This window comes from Dreissena polymorpha, chromosome 1, assembly GCF_020536995.1.
Source record: "Dreissena polymorpha isolate Duluth1 chromosome 1, UMN_Dpol_1.0, whole genome shotgun sequence".
Classification (NCBI taxonomy): Eukaryota; Metazoa; Mollusca; class Bivalvia; order Myida; family Dreissenidae; genus Dreissena; species Dreissena polymorpha.
Genome location: NC_068355.1, coordinates 167089205 through 167112102, shown reverse-complemented (window position 1 = coordinate 167112102; position 22898 = coordinate 167089205). Strand labels below are relative to the sequence as shown.

At 34.5% G+C, this 22898-nt stretch overlaps 1 protein-coding gene across 1 annotated transcript in view; it reads left to right on the top strand.

Annotated features, from left to right (window-relative positions):
• The first annotated feature begins 2934 nt into the window (after positions 1 to 2934).
• LOC127859903 (uncharacterized) overlaps positions 2935 to 22898 on the top strand; it is a 26608-nt gene continuing 6644 nt past the window's right edge. Inside the window, exons 1-13 of the mRNA XM_052397510.1 lie at positions 2935 to 3013; positions 4861 to 5061; positions 5529 to 5601; positions 6064 to 6237; positions 11251 to 11304; positions 12113 to 12245; positions 13756 to 13934; positions 15813 to 15929; positions 16579 to 16725; positions 17017 to 17187; positions 20861 to 21055; positions 21596 to 21668; positions 22018 to 22191. Coding sequence (XP_052253470.1) covers positions 2960 to 3013; positions 4861 to 5061; positions 5529 to 5601; positions 6064 to 6237; positions 11251 to 11304; positions 12113 to 12245; positions 13756 to 13934; positions 15813 to 15929; positions 16579 to 16725; positions 17017 to 17187; positions 20861 to 21030 — 1473 coding nt within the window. The 5' untranslated portion in view covers positions 2935 to 2959 and the 3' untranslated portion in view covers positions 21031 to 21055; positions 21596 to 21668; positions 22018 to 22191. The remainder of the gene's footprint in view (positions 3014 to 4860; positions 5062 to 5528; positions 5602 to 6063; positions 6238 to 11250; positions 11305 to 12112; positions 12246 to 13755; positions 13935 to 15812; positions 15930 to 16578; positions 16726 to 17016; positions 17188 to 20860; positions 21056 to 21595; positions 21669 to 22017; positions 22192 to 22898) is intronic.

Below are 22898 nucleotides of genomic sequence, written 5' to 3'. Positions count from 1 at the left end.
GACGTCCTGTCATATATGCTGCATGAAATAGGAACTTTGAGGGTTATTGTGAAACTGTTGTATCTGCTTATCATTTCTATATGAGATACAGTAGTTTTGTGCTCAATGTCTCAATGCGTCTGTGAAATGACCGTGGGCCAGGTTATTGGACAAACAGATAAGAGGGGTCTGTGCATTTACAAATTGCTGAAAGGGGTCGCTGTAGTAAAAAAATTAAAGGGGCACGCCACCAGTTAATCTTAACGCATTTTTTAAAGCGGTCAAAGTGACTGTGTACAAATTCCGAATGAGTATAAAATCATCAAATACTAAATCTTTGTATTGAAGATAACGTTATGATTGCCTATATTGAACAGTAGACTTGAACAATACTACTATTTTCATACATTCATTGTCTGTTCAATGGGCACAATCTGATTGATAAGAACTAACTTTTCTGTGCCACATTTTGGAAATGAAAGCATATCAGAAGTTGAAAGACACAGCTTAAAGTGGCAGATAACACTTTAAATGGTTTTGTTAAAATAAAAAAAATCAATATTCGATACTTCACAAAAGAATCACCTCTGCTTTGGCTGTAAATAATAATAACAAACAGTAAACATGTTTAAAATAAATACACATTACATAATAGTGTTGTTGGAGAAATAATACCCAAGGTCAGTTATTTGCAAATATACATAAATCTTCTGACAACGCCCTTTCATCTGTAAGTATGCATACAGATGAAAGCCGCTTAAATGCCCAAGGAAGTGTGCAGTAATTGCCCTTAATGATCCACAATTGTACATTTTCTCGTCTTAATCCTTCTGCCTTTAAAGGACAAATCATTATAGTCGATTATGTATAGTATTGATTGTTAAGAATTGTCATCATAATTGTTGTATATGTCTCTTCGGGTAACTTTGTCATTGAAACCAAATATGTGTGTGCTCTGAAAACACCTGTAATTATTTTGAATTTGACATCATGGTTTATTTACGTATTGAACGTGACTTCCCGGCTCATATCAAAGCCTGGTTGATAAGACGTGTTCTAGTATTTCTGTTTTTCTCTGTGATTTAATTGTGTAGTCGACATACCATGCCCGTAGCAAGGGTTTTGAAAAGGGGGGTGCGAATTTTTGCCATCGACGATTGTTATTGAGCAATAAAGTGGCGAAGGGGCAATGTGCGGGAGGGGATGTCCCCCTCCTGAATTCGGGGGCTTTGGAGTTCCTCCCCCTAGACAATTTTGAAAATGAAACGTAAACTACTACATTCTGGTCACTTTTTAACTGTATTTAGAGACTGAAGTTATAGAGCATTTTTATATGAAATTTCACTTTCATTGACCATACTCAGTGACTTATCGACATGAATATGATATAACATACATGTATTCCCCCCACGTTTTCAATAACCACCTTTTGTATCAGTCACGGATATACATAATTTTATATGGTGTTTAACCCGACACTAGTATGCGCGCACACACTTTGTTTACATATGCAACAACACATTTATAGAATGTTAAATCAAACAATAATAACTGTATAAAATATCATTATTTATTGGAATCTTGGAATCTTGATAAAATTGGTGTGTTTCACCATTCCAACATTCTACCATTCATAAATCAAGCAAATTAAATGTAAATATTTGAAATTTTTCAAAATAATTGTTTGTCTGCTACTATGGATAGTACCAGAGGGTTAGCATTGCTCTAAAAGTGCTAATAGTGTATTGTACAACACACACTGATTTACAAAACTGGGTCTTCTCTAATCTGCATCAATACTAAACAGAAATTAAAATGGTATGACTGGTTACTTTAATTTTTTAAAACTATTTTTAACAAATAAGTTACCTTTTTCTAAACGAATTTCAGAAAAATATAACACTTAAGGCTTCATTAAGACACTATAACCACAAACTACTGGCCCTATGGTATCAAAGTCCTTAACAATGTATACCAGGACTTCGAAGAAAAAAAATGTACTCATTTGCCCATTATATGCTCAAGGTCCGTCACAGTTGATGAACATTAAACGTTAACGTCCACCTGATCATATGTTATAACGTTTTAAATTCATTATAGCAACTGTTTGAGAGTAGGACATTCCTAGTGTAAAGTTTGACATAATTAAAACATTGTGGAGAGTTATGTATGTGAAGCAGAACAAATGCCATTAAGTGTTTTTAAACTACAAAAAAGCTACATTGCTTTGTAGAAATGATTTGTTTTCTTGTCATTCGACAACAAAATTAGCTTGTCTTGAGCATAGCTGACATTTTTGTTGATGGAAAACCATTAAGGAGATCCGTAAATGGTTGCACGGGGATATAACAAAAAGACAACGCAGTCTGTCGAAAATGCTGTGCACAATGTGTAATTGTTATAAGTCGAGGCTTCATAAATTTGTTATGATATCTATTAAAGTTATTGCTTTAACAGACATTTATAACGATGACAAAAGTTACAAAACAATCATTTAGTATCAAATATCTATACATAAGTATCGATTTTATACGGATTAGAGTGCCAGGTTAATACTTATGCATTATACAGAAAACAAATATCCATTTATAACAAAGATTCCAATTCCATTTTGCGGGGACCAGCTTCCTAGATCTTCTCAAATTTTGCTGTCAAAACTTCTGTTGATTTCAACAATTCTACGGTTAAAATTGTAAATACAAATCACGCGCTATCTTGGGAATGACTTAATCGAGAAATTAATTATATGGTGACCTGTCGTTTGCATATTGAATACAACATTATTTTAACGCTTAAATACGAAGACTCACTGGGTTCCTGGAAAAAATGAATAAACGTTTTTGCGTCAAATACAGTTGGTTGCAACTTATAGTACATTTTTTACTCGTCAAAAAAGATTGGGTGCGAACGCACCCAACGCACCCAACGCACCCCCTGGCTACGGGTATGCATACATATCACAAAGTTGCATAGTGCTGTCATGATTTATCATAATTCAAGAAAGACTAGACATCTGATTGCAAAGATGGAATTGGTATTGTATTTGGAGTAATTTTCTTAGTGCTTTGAACGTTTGTATAAAATGAGCACATGAAGCTTCCTGTATTTGTAATGTGTTGTGGTTAAACAAATAATTTTATCAAGTGATTTTATATTAATAATAATCCATGATTGACAAAGTTTAAAAAGGGTTGACGTAATACAAGTACTTGCAAAAGCAGTTACAGTATTACCAAAAGCATTTGAAGCAGTGACCGTTGAAAGTGCAACATGATGATAGCCTAGCAACGCGGTCCAACAATTAAACCGTTGTTATTTTTACTTTTTTTAATTTAGGTAATTTATTTGTTATCATGAATTTAAACTTATACTATTTTTTAATATAAATGAAAATGAGACTACTTTTCATAATATAATGCTTTAACCAAAAAAAAATCCTACGAAATCTGGTACGATTTTCGTGTGATTTATAGCTTATGTGAGAGAAAGGAACGACAACTCTGCATGGATATTGTTAAAAGAGGTGTTGAGGCAGTTACTTTTGAATGTGGTGTTGAAGCAGTTATTTTTAAATGTTATGTGATGTAAGTACATGTAGGTGTTGTAGATGTGGTTCTTTTGATAATGGTTCATGGCAGTGGTAAATTGTTTAGTGGATGTCTTTCAATTCAAGGGTTTAGACAATTGCCTGACAATCTTGTCTGAAACAGGTTATTTTACTACCGAAAATTTTAACGATTCCTCTTTTCCAAGGACAAGAAAACAAATTTGGCAATCGAAATGATGTTGAATTCTGTAGCTACATGTTTTATATATGGGAACAAAAAATCTGTAAACGCGGGAAGTGTCTTCCCGTATTGCATTTTACGGACTGCTTGATAAATTGTTACTCACATTTAGAGCAACTCAACGAAAACTGAGTGCATCATACGAAGTTGGTTATTGTAATACAACCTCTTTTCGTAAATTCTGACTTGAATGAGCTGTTGTAAACGCAGAAAGGACATAATTGTGGATTTTGTTGATTGAATGGTACGCAATTAGTTGTTGTTCATTCTTTACATCTAAAAAGGTGAATAAGTTGTTCGCCACGTGCAAATCCCAGCAAATCATAGCATATGGATTCAGATACCTATATTGGACAATGCGCACACTTGTTTCGAGAGACCGTTTGAGTAAGTGGCGTTAGTTTTTTATGGAAAAGTGGCGGCATCGTAAACTGACCTAAGCGTGCAGCCTAGAGGTAAAGGTATGGTAAGTTAGAGTTTAAACTCCCTGGTTCTCAGGTTTGTGTACACAAATTGAGAAGTTAAATTGTAATTTAATTGCATTGTTTTCTTTTTTGATTCGAATTATATTGCTTTTGTAGGCTCATTTCATTACACATATTTTGTGAATAATTATGTGCCATGTGCGACATTTGGAACCTCATTAAAAAAAATCAAACCAAAATGAATTTACAGGTGATGTTGGTTGTTTGAATGCAGTATACTTGTGTCTTGTCGAGTAAATTTGTTATGGTTCCTTACTGGATTTGGTTCTCTACTGTAAATAAAGGACCATATGATATTATAAGGTTTCTCTCCTGTTGATACAGTTTAAGGTTCAGTTTGTGTATATTTGAATTTTGTTAGAACTTTCAGTATTAACCAATAACTGCCAATACAATTTCACTCTGAAATTATAGGAAACTATTACAAATAGTGATTGATTTTCTTACGTCTTTTGATACCTTTTGCGTACGAGACATTCTTTTTTTTCTAGAGAAAAAGTCACCCAGATCTATCAAACCAATTGTTATTGGTCGCAATTATACATTGCTTATTTATTGTTTAGTGTCTGTAATTCTTAAATAAGTAAATCATGGTTCCTTTTCTCCAGACCAAACAAGTTTCACTGTTGTTGATGCTGCTACTACAGCTACGCCATGTCAGTGCATCCACTTGTCATTGCACATTCAATGCAAAGACCCCAGTACGGACGGAAACCAACACAAAAGCACATATTGTACAGTATGTTGGGAGTGGTACATGCTTCAATGGAAACATCAACAATGACTGGTTTATTGTCTCTGGACATCAGGTTAGTTAATACAAGTGGAAACATTTTTCATACAGAACCAGCATGTTTTCATCAATAATGTTTACAACCAAGTAAGATTTTTCGGACAAAATTGATGCGTCACTGTTTATAAAAGTGTAGGAACTTTTCCACCAAGTTTATATGGACGTATTAAGCTACAATTGTGTGCATTGGATGTTTTCGTGAAGACCTAGAGTGCAGTCAAGAAATCAAACACATTCAAGAAATAAATTAATGAAATGCTTAATACTGATGTATTGGCTGTCGTGGCATTGCCAGGTTTCTTGTTTTAGGTTTCCATAGGAAATGTACCTTGGTAACATAAGACGCAAAGAAAGGATTTGTCTCCATTTAATTTTCAGAAAATTAACCTTTATATACCAATCTCTAAGGTATTGCTGTAATTGACATGTATATACTGTAAAAGCAAGTGACAGACTAGATAACTGCCTCTTTTGATCTTCTAGGATATGAACATTCAAGAAGACCATCTGTTGGCATATGATAACTGCATACTGCTTGATGCCCGTGAATGGTTGGGTATGCCATTTAGTTCTTAGTGTACATTTACGCCGGCTAGTCCATCCGTCTATTCACCAATCTTAACGTCTGATTGACTGAAAAATCTTGATTCTGCATTAAATCAAAGATAACGTAAGCTAGGTTAATTCAACTCGACACACATAAAGAGGGCCTTGAGGAGAATATGCATTATGACATACATGTGTAAGTTGAAAAACAGGTTCTTTCAGTTTGTTACTTTAACATTCATATGGAGACCCTGATCTTACACCGAGGTCCTGTTCTAACACCAAGATCCTGTTCTTATAACGGCTGGAGACTGGTATTTTGTCTGTTACTGTATTGAGCATAATTCACACACAAACATATTCATATTAAATTATTTGTTAAGTATATTTTTCAAAAGAACAGGCTATCTCAATACCGTAGGTCGATCTTTGGACTTAAAATCAGTTGCTAAGACTTGAGTATGATTTTCAGCTGAAATACCAGCTCTCAGAACTGGCAGTTTCCTTGGATACGATGGTTGGATGCCTTGCCTCGTGGATGGACAGATTCATGCTTGCTTCGCTGCCTCCTTTGAAGCTTGTTTGAAGAATTCTTCCTTTGACGGTTGTCCACCCGTGAAGATTCCGGATAAACGATTTCTGCTTGGTTCGCTAAAAATTTATCTTTGAAGTTTTTTAAAACCACAGGCATGCTGGTTTGCGAGAAGAAATCATTAGCTAACAGTATCCATGATTTGTATATAATTGTGTGTAAAAGTTGAACTGTATGGTCAAAATTGTTTATATATATATATATAACCTAGCAACTGTATCTAACGATGATTTCAAAAGTAGTTCTAAAGATTCTTTTTAATGTCATCAAAAAAAGTGAAAAATATCGAATATACATGCGCATTTCTTTGTTCATTCGCATAAATATATATAGGATCTGGCACGAGTTGTCATATCATACCCTGTTTTATTAAACGAGTTCTTGAATTTTGTTAGTAAGCGGGCCTTTGGCGAGCTTACTAACGCATTTCCTGGACGAGTTTAAAGGCTCATACAAGGTGACAAATCCAATTATTATGCATACAAACTGGTAACTCTTGCATAAAAAGTGAAAATAACACAGCTTAGGTGCAACGTTATCAAGAATTATGGAAGATATACCCGTTTCATAAATGGAAGAAATGTTTACAACTTTGCAACTAACGTGGTATGTAGCCTCAACGCGAAGACGTATGCTAAAAATAGCCGAAAGTAAATTCAATTTAAATTCTATTTTAAACAACTTTTTACCAGCAGAAAGTAACTTATTAGATCGATACACTCGTTTTAACCATTTAGAAGAGACCTACTTTGTGAGTGATACCGGAAAACATTGAAAATCAACGATATATTTTGGTGACCTCAGTCACCGGAGCGCTTGAGCAAACAGCGATGTAAATAAACTGATTGTTTATAAACACAATTGATTTGGAGGACACTTTATTTTGAGCTCAAAACATGTTGTATTGCTCTTTGTTATATGGAAATGTTCACTAGAATATATATATATATATATATATATATATATATATACACACACAGACATACAAATAGAGATACATATTCCCATTTGAGACTTCGGCGTGTGCGCCTAGCTACGGTGCAGAACGAGGCATACATACTATGAAATCCCCATCCCCCAAAAAGGATGGTTCATTCACAGCTATATACCCTGTACTTACACCGCAACACATCTCGACGTGGGAACAATTTTTACATACACAGAATGGACCATGTTACATACATAAACACTTATTTACTAACATGAAACCATAGTTGTATTAGGGCAGGATCCGATAAGGATTCTAAACTACCCTCACACTATGTTAGAGACACCGCGGAATATGTATATATATATATATTGTTTGTTAATAACCTTTATAAATAAAATTCGCCCAAAATATTTAAAAATCGGTAATAATTACGGATTGTCACCTTTTATGAGCCTTTAATAAAATATGGCATGAAATGACAACGAGTGTCAGATCTTTTTTATCACATGATTTTAAATGAGCAACTTAAAAAAAATATTTACGCAAACTTAATGTTAAATCCCGAATGTTGTTTATCTTTCGTGACGTCATTTGACGTTGCAACGTCATTTCAGCAAAAAATAACAAAATGCGATTGGTCAATCGAACGAAAATAAGCCAATGAAAACGCTTAAAAAGTATATTACACATGTGTAAGACATAGAGAATAATAGGTTAGTGTTGCTTATAGATCAGGTTTATCATGCGAGGCTTAGAAAACAAAAAGCACGAGCCTTGGCGAGTGCTTTTTCGTTTCCGTGCCGAGTATGATAAATCTGATCTATAATCAACACTAACCTATTATTCTATTTATGCCACTTTTTATTCAGTAAACTTTTTTTATTTAAACAAAATTAGTTTTCATGAGTGTTTGTCGTACTTTGATAATGACTGTAGTGTAACCAAGGTCAGTGTATTACTCCGCATTCCAAAAATAACCGCTGATCAAATAATCCTTTTTTTTACACAGAATTTAGTTCTGTAACAAAGAGTCGAGCGTTATTAATTACAATTTCAATCACATTTAATTGCAAATCTTAAAGTTTTATAATATCTATATGACATTAAGTTGTTATATACAAGGATCTACATTTGTTTACAACGTAGCCTAACACCACACACAATTCACTTTCGATATCAAACTATCAAGTCGATCACGAGGTGCATAATTTTTGCTTCTTTGTTATAAAACGTGGTTATTTCGTGACGAAATAACAAAGATAACTTGGATTTAAGCTAATTATATACATTAACATTTTGAATGTGGAAAGTGGCACCAAGTTGTGAGGCAAAGTTGTTCGAACTAGAGAAAGACATTTGCTGGTGAAGTGACTGGGTGGGGTGAACATCAAGATCAACTTGTTCGACGGTTGACAATGGTTGTCTAGGCTGCATTTCGGTCAAAGTTTCGGTGGATGAAGGTGAACAAGAGGAATCTGTATGATTGTTACATTTACTGAACTGAGCAAGAATAATTGAACACTTTTGCTGCTGTTCAACAGATATGTTGGAATAATTGGTTATGGACTGGCCATTTTTATGCCCTGTTATGGCCATGGTTTCAGTGGGTGGAATGTTTGCATTTCGAAGTTTTTGGACCAGGAATTTGCGAACTGAGTGTGGTTCGTTATTCTCTTGTGCTTGAGAAAGCCGGCGTCTTTTGCCATGGCCTTCAGCATCTGACCTAGCTTGTTGAAACCCAATTGTTGACGCAAGAACCACTGGGATGCAGTGTCATTTGTGCGTATTGCCAGGTAGAAAAAAAAAGCTAACTTGAAGAAAAATCAGATGGACACATATCCGAGTACAGCTTGTAAATTAACACAGGATTTCTTGGTCGAGACGATTGTTTTCTACGGTCAAAGGGGAGCAACTCGAACTGACTTCTTCAAAGGGGAGCAGCAACAAAAGAACCTATATGCAACATAGTGTTAAATTTACCTAATACTAGAGGTTTTAATGACAATAAATGACAACAAACACGTTTTTTACTACTTTTCTTTGTTTTAAGGTCATTAAGATTGACAAACATTTGAGATTGTTTTTATTATTGATGCACTTGGCAAATACAGACGACGAGGTGCGTGAAAAAAAGTAGTCCCGGTTCGGCAGTTGATGACGTCATTTCGTGCCGTTGATTATAGCTGTGCCATTGATTATATATGATATTTAATCAATGAGGCTTTAATCAACCGAATTCGCTGTAAAAGTTGGATAACAAAATATTCGTAATGGTTATATTACATGGGAAACAGGGTATGGCATGTGATAAATAATTGTATGCTATTGTTAAGGCCCCTGTCGATATCTCAGGAAGGGTCTTAAGGTTAACCAAGGGTCCGTGTAGGGATGTGTGCATTTATCCTGTTCTAAATACGTTATCATTTACCGGGTAAATATACTGTGAATGTTTTTTTTATAAAAAAGCTCCCAGAGGGGGTAATCACGTGATAGTCAAGATAGCGACGTCCATACCGAGTCGGTTATTTTTCGCCTTTTTATACCATTTATTACTTCTGTTTATTTTTTAAATGACGCTAACTTTCCAGCCATATATGTCAAAAGGTGATAAGCGTTTTTTCGTATTTAAATTCGCTTTATATCTCGACTTTACTCCCAGCAAATTTTCTTTGTGGAGACCTAATTAGGTCATCCCGCTAAGAAATTTCGCACCGAGTAAAGTCGAGATATAGAGCGAATATTACTATGAAATAACAGCCAGTAACTTTCTTCCTAATATGTCTGGAAAGTGAGCGGAATAAATGATCATACAAGTAATACAGGGTGTAAACGACGAAAAATACCTGCCTTGGCATGGACGTCGCCATCTTGTTTGTCACGTGATTACCCCCTCTGGCTCCTGGTCTATTTATCTTCCCTATTTCCCTATTTTTATTCAACCACACATGAATTATATACTATTGTCAAAGAACAGCAATTTGATTTCGCAAATTTGCCATAATTAACGTGCATTTTATTTGTATAAACATTTCTAATTGTTGATATTGTTTTATTAAACAGTATATTGAAATACGTAGGGGAGAGACTTCAATATAACTGAAAGTTTGAAACATAATTAATTTCAGTCGCGTAAGCAACACTTATCTCACATTAATACTCATGATATCGAAACGTAAGTGTGATTCGCATATGTTTAGGGGAAATACATTTTCAGCAGAAAAGAACACTCACGTGTACTATAAGCTTACCTGCCGTTGTAATGTAAACTGCCCCGACCCCTTTTGTCACTTTGATTGACAATCAATATGGCATTATGACATGTTATTATTATTGTAAACATCAGAAAGAAAAGCTTTACGTTGAAATGCAAATACACATGTAACATGTTGTAAATATCATTCTTGCAATTAAAATTATTAAAAAATAACACAAAGGGGAGAAAGGTTCATTGATCAAAAGAAGCAGTAAGATATAATCTGCACCTGACAAGTACACGACTAGTAAAATTGTTTAACTATCCACGGACTCAAACAATTCCCTATGCCTTGACGGAATTCATAAACAAAAATCAGCAAAAAAAATGGTATAGTTATTTATGCTTTAGTTTGTGCTACCGTGACGGTTGCAAATCTACATAGATAACTGTAAGATCAATGTCATCCTTAAGCGTCAAAATAATAAATAAATAAATAATAAATAAATAAATACACAAATAAATATATAGCTTGTGCACTCTCTACACCCGTTTGTTTAATGATTTTAGATTCAGTTGACACAATATTACCTATTTAAATATCAGGCTCAATTACCACGCTGTTACCTAGCTCATGGTCATGGGCACATACGTGAACAAAATTTTTACAAATGGGGTATAAAACTGTACCCTATAGAAGTATGGACCTACACAATAGCCCCAGTAGCTTGCAACTGCGCCTTATTTACCTGCTAGCATTATCAACTTATAGCATGTAACTGTGTTTTATTTACTCGTTAACAACAATTGCCCCAGTAGAATGGTTCGGCGTTATGTTAGTTCGTTATCATTATAACATTAGTATCACAAAACTGTACGTTGTTTACTCACCGAATACTTTTTAATCGAGCACTCATTACAATTTGTTCTTTATGTTTTATAGACACTGTTGTCTCCACAACATCGGCTCCACATCGTATATCAACGGCTCCACATCGTACGTTTCAACGTTTTGTTGCATTTTTTAAATGAAATATTGCATTCATTATAAGGTGGATAGAGAGGCCAAAGACAAAAAGTTCCTTGCTCAGCAGAAAAGATTTTAGACCTATAAAAGCAATATCTCATAATACGATAAACGATTGTCTGCCAACCCACATGTCTTAATACCAGACTAATGCCGTTGTATCTTACATTACGGATGCTTTTCAACTATCGATCGTAGTATTCTGTTTAATATATATATATATATATATATATATATATATATATATATATATATATATATATATATATATATATATATATATATATATTCTCTGCTAAAGGACATCAAAACTTTTTTATGAACGATCAATTAAAACTTTTTTCTTAACTTTCGTAATATATCGATTAATGGTTTGAAAATTTAAATTTAAACAATAGCATTACATGTATCACTAAACAGAAATGATTTTATAGCGAGTAGAGTTATACATGTAGCAACGCATCAGAAGAGCGACATATACATTAAAAAAATACTTCGATGGTAAATTGATTTGACTGATCTTTCTGCAATTAAAAGGAGAACTATAGTAAGCTATATTGTTCTCATGTGTGGTACCACTTTATGTATTTCGTACGAGAAGCAGTACAACACAAATGAAGTGTTATCGGTGCTTAACGAAAATCAACGAGTGTTATGTTATAATTATAAATTAATCGATTTATGTATCGATATTTAAGCGTATATACATGTGTAAATGATTCCAACAATTGTGTGCATTATGGCTATTTATGCAACAGTTGTATTATTTATGTTTCAGCTATCCATTGCACAGTGTGTAAGGTCAACCCACAGCTGTGCTTTGTCCTCACCAAGGTAGAGATGTGTCCCGACTCCTACTGTATCAATGAAGTCACAAACAAAGAAGACGGCTCCAAATGGGTTGACAGAAGGCAAGTCATAAAACGCTCTGCTATATCTAGTTCTTATTGTGGATTCCAGCTTACTGTATCATTGAAGTCACACATAGAGCAGTCGGCTCAAAGGGGTTCACTGATTGCAATTAATGTAAAACTATTCTAGAACGCATTGTAGATTTTTTTCTACCATACTTTATAAATGGTTTCTTAAACTCCCCTCTGATATAAACGAGCCCAATACTTTTTTCCCTGCATCATGAATAAAATCACAAATTCTACAGAAGGCTAAAACAGAGTTTGTAGAATGTATCTTATAAAATCCTTTGCTTTAACCTAGTGACATGATGTTTGTGAGAATTAGGTTTCAGATGACATAATCCCAATATAATATAAATGGCTTAACTGTAGCCGTCTTGGATAATGTTTGTTTAATATTTGCTCTTTAAAATTCTTCAATGCTTTTTTAATTTACATGCAGTTGTTCTTGTTTTATATTTTAAAGGACTTGAAGGGCATGTCATACTCTTTTGCCATATTTTATATTCGCATTTTAGAGAATCTGCAAAATGTCTCTTAAAGTTAACACACTTGACTGAAATAATCTTGACACTGTGTGATATAAAACTTTCTTAAAAACAGTTCAATATTGCTAACAGATGGCCATCTTGGATGTTTTAGCCATCTGGAAGCCTTTATGTACCTTTTATTTTCGGCGGTCGACTTGCAAAAACATCTTATGCAGTGTATGAACATAAGGATTTTGAAGTGCCTGACATGATATTTTCTTTGCTAAGTTGAAAATAGCCGTGACCGTCTCGGATTTTATTTGGGTGATTTATTTATACTGTTAATCTATATGATGACGACCACTGAGTGAAATTTAAGTTATTAAGGTGGGTTTTCGATGGTTGTGAAGATTCATTGGTTGTGTGTTGTCCGCCTGCCAGATTGCAATGGAATTTATCTCTCAAAGTTAGTTTACGCCAATTAAATAAATGAAATCAAACCTTGCCATTCAAAGAGCCTAATTTCATTAAGTAAATGTATCGTGCAAAATATATCATTTACTGACGTATTAACGAGACTCGAATGAAACTTCATATACTGATACAATACGTTGAGATCGAGTGCTGAGAACAATAATTAACTATTGTACTTTGTATTGCCATTTGTTTAATTTCTTTGTGCAAAGCAGACATAATAGTGTATACATCATTGTAATGAAAATCTGATATATATTTAGAGAGATTTTTTTTTAAAGACATAAAACTTGTATGTTTTCCACCATTTTGACGATTCAGAACACTAGTGCGTCAAAACAATAGCGTTAGTACTCAGTTTTCGAACACTCTAAAGTTATTTATTTAGTGTGTCCGAAATTTAAGTTTTCACAAATCGAAGTATTCGCAATATATAGTAGACGCGATCATCAAGCAAGACTTAAGTATGTAGCCCAAAGGTCAATGTCAGCACTCAAGTATGCGAATCCTATTCAAATTTTGATGTCCGTCGGTGTTCACAGTCATCTTGAATTTCTAAAAAGGTGTGGAACATTCGACGAGTGTGAACACGACTGGTGGCACAGCACAAGTGATGATACAGACTGTCAGGACTACAAACCAGACCAGAACACGATGAAGGACATCCACTGTACCTACTGTTGCACCACGGAAAACTGTAACCGGGACATCAAGCCCGCTCAAGACACCCTGTACGTGCGTGGTAAGTTTGACAAACATCAATCGTCAGAGAATAATGTACGATGCCCTTTAATGGGAAATGAAGGCTGGTAAGCTTACTTTTTAGAGTGCTAGACCAATTCGTCTAAGGATCGCAAATTCAATTCTAAACGCACAACATACGCTGTGTTGGGAATGGTCAGAAATCATTTTCACGTATTCTCAAGCTTTCTCTGATTTAAGTACAGTCTAACCTGCCCCAGCGACTACCAAAACGACCCCATAACGACCACATCGATTTCCTCCGACCGATTTCACAATGTATTATACATGCGAATAACATCGCCCAGCAAACAACAATCAGCAACCGCCATTTGATATCGAATAATAAATTATGATAATTTACTCTTTATGTTTTATAGACACTGTAGATCACAATGACCACTTTAATCATTACAACGGTTTTACAACTTTCAATAAAACAATGGCCACCATGATACTGAGATAGTCAAGTGTTCAACATCTTACCAGTTCAAGCGTCGGTCGCCATGGAAATTTGGCAAGTTACAGTTTACTGAACTCGATAGCAGTCTATTTGGTTATTTAACACTCATTGCTAATTTGAGGCCGTATGCTTCTTGTATGCATTTGAGAGTTCGTTTTAAATGTGAGAAATTGCATTTTTTATCCAGTGACTCGCGATTAATGTACTTATTTGCCAAACATCAAAGAATAATTTGGGGCTTACATCAACTTATTAAAATTCATTACAATTACGATATCAACTAAACACATACATCTTGATACCCATTCCTTGCTTAAATTGCTCCGTTTAAAACGTACATAGATTACAGATAAATAATTGTCTGACACAATTAGCCGTTATGGCTCTCAAACGTAAGTTCTTGACGTTGGAAGCACGAGTTTAGGTGATTAGTATGTTAGGCAAAGGACACAGTTTTATAAGAGTGACTAGTGTACTTGGTGTAGGCAAAACTCTAATCCAGAACATTCTGAAGCGTAAACATGTATTCGATTGTTAAAATAAGTAATACAAAACAATAAAAAAATCGAAATAATTAATTTAAAATACAAACTGTGTTGTCAATCCTTTATTTCAATATACATGCATTAGTTCTCAAACATTTAAACAATAGAGCACTTACATAGATAAGGTACTTGTTAAAAGCCCACTAGCATATTTTGTAAAAGTTTCAATCGATCATGCGAATAAGGATTACCTGTGAACAAAGACCACAACGACCAAATCCCTTGAGTTGTCTCTATTGGAAGCTTGCATCGTAGTTAATGTGGGCTTGACTGAACTTTACCGGTACGCAGTTGTTTATCACTATCAGAAAACGCGTGGGTTTGGAGGCGGTAGCCCCCGATACTTAGGAAATATATAGGATAAAACGGATTATTAGGTGTTGCGTTAGATGATAGGTGTTGTGCGCTTAGCTACAATGCAATTATACGTTTTTCCATTCTTGTTTACGTACCGGTAAAGTTCAATCGTCCCGTGAATGTGTAAGCTACTGGCATAAGTATGTTAACTTGGTACTAGTAGATCAACTTATCCAGAACTATTGTGTGTAAAACGACCATAATAATATCAATGAAATACTGTTGAAAACGGTGATAAATCTCAACAAACAAACCGACTTTGAAGATGTTTCTACACTTTTCTATATTGTCTTATCTTTTAAACCAGGGCTGATAAATTATATACAATAATATTGGCCCTTTTTAATGTTCTCTTTATTTCTGCAAAGACTCAGTAACATGTGTGAAACTGAGACTTTCATGTAAAGACATGCGTTTCTTTGATTGCTGAGTGTAAAACTCTTTATAGTGTTTCCAATGTATCATACTCCATTGTTTATTACTTGGAACGCTGTTTGACTTTAATATTTTACAGAAGACTCTACATCGACTAGTCCACCCAACAGTCCAACAGCACAAACAACCACTCGTTTGACAGGTCAAACAACAGTGACTGCTGACCCAAATGTCCACACATCAATCACAACTTCAGGTGATCCCGACAAAATGTTTGTTAACCAGATCTCTACGACTTAAGAAAAACACTAATCTTATCCTTATGTTCAAACAATGGTGATCCATATCATGCACCATTGATAGTTGTATTCTTAGAAATCCAGTTAATGCAATCTATTATTTTTAAAGATTTTTCAATGGATCAGCTTGATGTGTAACCACATATAAGTTTATGTGATTTTGTCCCATATTCTAGCACCTGATGACTTACTTGTTCAAGCCCAAATATTTGGATTGTGAAGCTTATAGAGGTCCTCCACACAGTTTGTTCACTTAATTTCTTAGGGATAAATGGAGGAATTTACATGTGAATTTTTTCCATAGAATCGATAGGTCCAGATGCATATATGGTTTGTATGTAACTTAAAGTGACCGTGTATTACAGTATTAATATTTCAATAAGCGTCATTGGGGTAAAAATTGACCACGCACGTAGGGTCAAATGTCTTTAAAAAAACTAACTTTAAATATTAATCTCATCAAAACATCATATCTCGGGTGAGTAACGACATCTCGGGCGTCGTGTTTAAATATAATGTAAATACGTATGGCAAAAACACTTTTCATGTGAGCTGTATAATGTCACCTTAGTCGTCTTCTATACATGAAGTTTCAAACCGATATAGCCTGGTCTACGTGGTTCAATGGCCAGTGTTCTGTGACATGTGGGAACGGGTCTCTTACACGTATACGTCACTGCTCCACGGGACACGCCGAGGATTGTGTGGGTAACAGCAAAGAAGTGATTGACTGTCAGAAAACTCCTTGCAGAGGTAAACAGCTATCTGGTTTGCCCGCTAATAAATCTACATGCACAGATAGCGTATACAAATATCATTTGTGCAATATGTTACTAAGATGAAAATACTTTTACTAAGAAAATGTCTAACCATAAAGAAGTATTTCAATGACAAAGTGTTTGTGTATATTTTTCATTATATATTACTCAATATTTATTTTGATACTTTAAAAACAAAATTGATCGACATTTGCATTCTTAGATTGTATCGACGTACATAAGAATCATAAGATGCAAATGAGTGTATATAGATCTTTTTGGTCAGTGGACGGTGTCTGGTCCTCTTGGTCGCCATGGTCACAGTGTGACGTAACATGCGAAGACGGTCACATATATCGAACAAAGACGTGTACAAATCCATCTCCCGCCTTCGGAGGTTTGAACTGTTCTGGTGCGAGTCTTGAAACCAGCACGTGCAAGCTTGCACAATGTCCAAGTATGACTATTAATTTGTTTCTTGGATGTTCTTTTAAATTATTAACAAGTAAATATCAAACTGGTCGACACAATACAGGAGATATAATAGCAATAATACATACGTGTTTTATTTCCGGTGAGTTGTGTTGCTCGCTCGATTGTTTGGTGTATGGAATACGATATTACATACGCCATTAAGATGAACTATAATTAAAATCACAGTCGTGTAAAATCCAAATAGAACTTTGTCAGATAGATTCAACCTTTAAAAAATAAACAAAACTATGATTGACAAAAATCTTGAGATCGTTTTATTTACACAAATTCCCTATTCTCAATTCTCTATTCTATTCAAGGTAATTTTTAGAATTGTATTAATCATCTTTACAGAAATAACACACACTGAGATAGGGTAGCACATTCTAAAGCCAGGTCACAAGCTAAATGAAATAAATAGAGTGTTTGGTTATTCTTTTCTGTAAGAAGGATTTTATGAGTGTATTTTTCATGTGCTCGGTTGTTTAGTGTTTTGGGCTGAATACGTGTTGACCTCTAACACACCATTAAACCCATGCTATTGAAGAGAGCATTGTTAAACTTAAGCTCACCTGATTGATCCTGGTAGGGTAGAATGTACTTTATAACATATCAAAAGTTTAACGAAATCGAACTCCGGAAAGTTGCTCTTTCAAGATGGCCGCAAAAACCTTTTTCTGATCATTTCTATATAACTATCCACTCCAATGTGACGATTATGGTGTCTATACCTAGGTTTAAGGGGTTAAATAACACTTCAATATCATCAGACATAGCATAAGTGTATTATGTTTCACAAAATCCATCATGGCGTCCAAAAAAGCAACTACTACAATATGAAGTACCACAAGTCCATCACATTTGACTAAATGGTGATGCTTTTTATGTAAAACGCCATAGTTTTGAAGACAATGAATGCTTTCATTGAATTGTTGACATCACTAAGTACATGTTGTTGGATAACCAACATAATTCCATTTAAGACATTTAGCTGTCTACATTCACCTGATACACAATCACCATGGTCCATAACATGTGTCTTAGAGCGTTAAACTCTCGGTTTCGTCATCCTCGTCTTCAGTACAGACCTCTTGTGAATTGTTTGGATTGTAACAGTTTTTAATTTAGCAAGGGCCACATACAGCAGTGCAGGGTAGTCCGTATCGTCTTCAGCTGCATTACGAGGATTTTCATCATACAGATCATTTACAATCGATGATTTTTAATAGTTCTTTTGGTGCAGCATTGCTTTGGGTCATGATTGAAATTAATAGGTCGTTTACCTGACCCATCCCCATTCAGAGGGTTTCATAGTATTTGGCATCTCCATCCATACCATGATTTGATAGTATACGCGTTGGCGATGACATATTGTTGCATGTGATGTTTGGGGCAGTCGCTGAAGAGTTACGAATGTTTGGTTGCAGCCATTTTTCTGTGAACATATTATGGCGCAGTGATTCAAAGGAATTATTAGACTGGCTGCAAACACATTCTCCAAATGAAAAGCGCAAAATTTATGAAAATTAAAAAATGTTGTTTATATCGTTATTCCATGATTCAAATTTTAAGCAACTGATAACAAATAGTAAACACTTGTATAATTAACAAAAATTATTAACGATTTTGTGTATAACATTTGTCAACGACGAGATGTGCTGTTGTGGCCCTTTAATAACAATTGTACATTTTGCGTCTTATTTATGCAGCTTTTAAACCAGCTTTAAAAGTTTATATAACTTATTGTGAAAATTTTTCATCATCATTGTTGTATTTTTTTATTCAGGTAACTTTGTGAATGAAACCAAATAATATTATATAAAGTTGGTCATCACGATTTATGTACTTTCAAAAGAACGCCCGGTCTGTAAATCAAAGCTTGGCTGATAAGACAGTGTTCTAGTATTTTACTTTGGTTCAGCGTTTAAGTCCATCTTTATATTTCGCAAAAGGATCTAGAGCTGACATGATCGTAAATTTCAGGAAAAACTAGACATCTTATTGTAAAGATGAAATTGGTATTGTATTTGAATTAATTTGTGATTTTTTGTTTAATTGTAAGTTCTTTGAATGTTTGTATGTGATAGTCACTTAAACATTCTTGTTCTATTTATAGTTACGTGTGTGTTTTTAAATCATATTTTAACTATTATAAATGGATTTTAAATTAAAGTATTTGGTGGCTAAAATTGTATATGTATGATAGACGTAGTATAAGTTCGTTAAATAGAAGAGTCAGTAGACGAACAACCTGTTAAAGCAGCTAGTTTTTGATGTGACATTACCACAGTTACGTTTTAATTGTGTGTGATATAAGCAGATGTTGTAGTAGTTATTGGGGATGGTAGTAATGTTTGGTGGTCGTGGTCAATTTTTGTGCATGTCTTTCAAGTATTGGTATTATGAAATCGCACATCGGGCATGTACGATACATGTCATTTCACTCTATGACAATTATTTCTGTCTACTTTTCCAAGGACATGTACACATTTGGGGCATGAACTGATGTAAATGTTGGATTTGTTTATTTCTAAACGTATAGATTATAATAACAAAACATGTATGATTTTTAATAAACAATTTATCAAGGAAAGCAAGAAGAAATATTTATATTTATATGATTGACTACTATTTGAAAACCGTTTGATTTTCCTATCATGGTTGTCCATAGACAAGTACAGAACATGCTTAAATATGTTCAAATCCTTGCAGTCCTGAAGGGCTCATAATAGAGTCATAAGTGTTCATCTAAAGATTGAACATAAGAATGTCTGTATAGGATATGGTTTATACGTGTTTTTGTCATGTCAAAGATAGTCAATTCTATGAATCAATACATACCCTGATTTGAACATATTTTCTACTTTTCCCTTGTGTTATACTGATCTGAGTTAGAAATCAGGTGTAAAAAAATTCAGACATTTAGCAATCGTTGAAATGTCCCTTTAGAGAACTGAACTGGAAACAGAAAAAAACATTACTTTGTAGGCTCGAAAAGTGTTTTCCCATAAAACAAAGAACCAAACTATGAAAGGGAAGCCAACCTATTTATAATAAAGTCATATATTGCAATTTGGCTACAGGAAAAAACATCATAAAATATATATACACTTTGCATCATTGTAAATGTATCTTAAAGTTCAAAATTTCCGGTTTTACGCACGACAGTTTTTAGTTACAAGTCCCTGATCATGTGATCTGATTTTAAACATTGAGTAGTTTAAGGGGGCATTTTATTGCTTTCAAAATACCGTTATAATGTTTTTGCCCAATTGATTCTTTTTTGTGGAAGTGTTGTTTAGTTGTGTATTGCCGTATTTTGCTATTGCTCATTGATTCCTTAACATAAATAAAATACCACATGGTATTGTTAGGTTTCTCTTCTGCTGGTAGAGCTAAAGGTTAACTTTGCGTTAACTTGAATTTTGTTTAAGACAGTCTGAATCTATTGAGAACGGTGGCAGACATTTCAGTCTTTAATTACAGTAAAATATGAAACCAGAAACAGAAATGTTGATATTTTTAACGTCTCTTGATAATGTATGCATGAATCCAATGAGACATTCGTTCATGTTATTTTAGAGCAACCGTTTCAAATGTTAAGCATCCCCTTACATCAACTGTTATTAATCGCAAATCATTATTAATTACCTCAGCAAGTTCCACTGCTGTTGCTGATGCTACTACAGCTGCGCCTTGCAAATGCAGCCACTTGTCAGTGCACTTTCACTGCCAACACCCCAGTACGGACGGAAACCAACTCAAAGTCACATGTTGTGCAGTATCTTGGGAATGCCACATGCTTCCATGGAAACATAACAAATGACTGGTTTATGGTCTCGGGTCAACCGGTAAGTTAACAGGGGTCGACAAACATTATCATATAAAACTAGTCAGTTTTCGTCACTTTTTAACTATGTTTTCACAGGTTTTCGACGAAGTAGTTTGCCAAGTTGATTGTTTATAAAAGTGTAAGAACTTTTTTCCAACAAGTTAAGATGGTCGAATATGATAAAATTTCGGGCATTTGCTACTTACATGCAGACCTAGTATGCACCCGAACGATAAAAATAAATTAAAGTGATAAATAAATAAAATGTTGAACATACTGCTGTCTTGACATTGTCATGTTTCTTGTTGTTGGTTTTCCATAGAAAATGTACATTGGTAACATAAGCCAAACTGAAATTATTTTTCTACCTTAAAGTTTATATACAGATTCTTCATTCTGTGTGCAGGGATTTAACTTTGCATTCCATTTGCTCATAATTATTGCTTTACATGCCCTCATATAGGCATAAGTATGCGCACAAAACTGGTTAACTGACCTGTTTAAAGGCTGTCAAAAGCAAAGTTATAAACTTAAACATCTTCCTGTTTTGCCCTCCCAGGATATGTATATTCATGAGGACCAGCTTATGCCATATGATAACTGCATACTGCTGGATGCCAGTGAATGGTTAGGTATGGAATTGCACTTTATTGTTAGTATACATTTACCCCCGGCTAGTCATTCCGTATTTCCATTCATCGTATCGTCTGTTTGAGTGAAAATAATCTATATCCTGTACTAAATCAAAAGGCACGTAAGCTATGTTTATGCAACTCGACTTACAAAAAGAGGGTCTTAACGAGAACATGTATAATGACCTGCAATTGTAAGTCGAAAACCAGGTTCCTTCAGTGTGTTACTTTAACATTCATATGGAGATTTTATGGTTAATCAATATTAACAATATATCAGGCTAGCTCAGTACCGTATGTCGATCTTTGGACTTAAAATCTTGTGCTAAGACTTGGGTATGATTTGCAGCTGAAATACCAGGTCTTAGAACTGTCAATTCCTTTGACTCCAATGTTTGGATGCCTTGCCTCGTGGATGGACACACCATGGCTTGCTTTGCTGACTCCTTTGAAACTTGTGTGAGGCATTCTTCCTTGGATGGCTGTCCCCCAGTGACGATTGAGGAGAAAAGATTTCTTCTAGGTTTGTTACAAATATATCTTTAAAATATTTCAAAACCACAGGCATGCCGGTAAGCGAGTATAAATAATAAGCTAGAAGTATCCATGATTTGTACATTTTTTTTGTAAAAGTTAATTCGAATGGACAAGATTATTTTTATAGATAACCAAGCAAGTGTTTCAAATGCTGAATCCATAGTTACATATTTTGTATAAAGATATTTGATTTGTGTATTAGTCTACACAAAACAAGTGAAAATCTCTCGAAACTTTCACGCGCATTTCGTTGTGGATGCGAAAAAATATTTGAGTGTTAAGGCCCCTGCCGATTTCTCAGGAAGGGGCTTTAGGTTTACCCGGGGTCAATGTAGGGATGTGAAGATTAATCCTGTTCTTAATCCGTTAACATTATTGATAGGGGCTTTGTTTTGTTTTCTAACAAAGGTCTTTGCATATGCCTCTTCCCTATTATCCCTATTTTCATTTCAACACAAATAAATTGTACTTGTATAAAGATTTCCAATTGTTGATTTTTTTCTCCAAACATGAAATAAGAATTAAACTTAAAAATGTCAAGATGAAATGCTCACGGGTAGGATGTTTTAAACAGAATGTTCAAATATGTAGGGGGTCGATTTCTATATACCCGGACATTTTGAACATGATAAATTCCAGTCGTGTAATCAACCAAATGCCACATTAATACTCATAGTATTAAAGCTTAGAAGT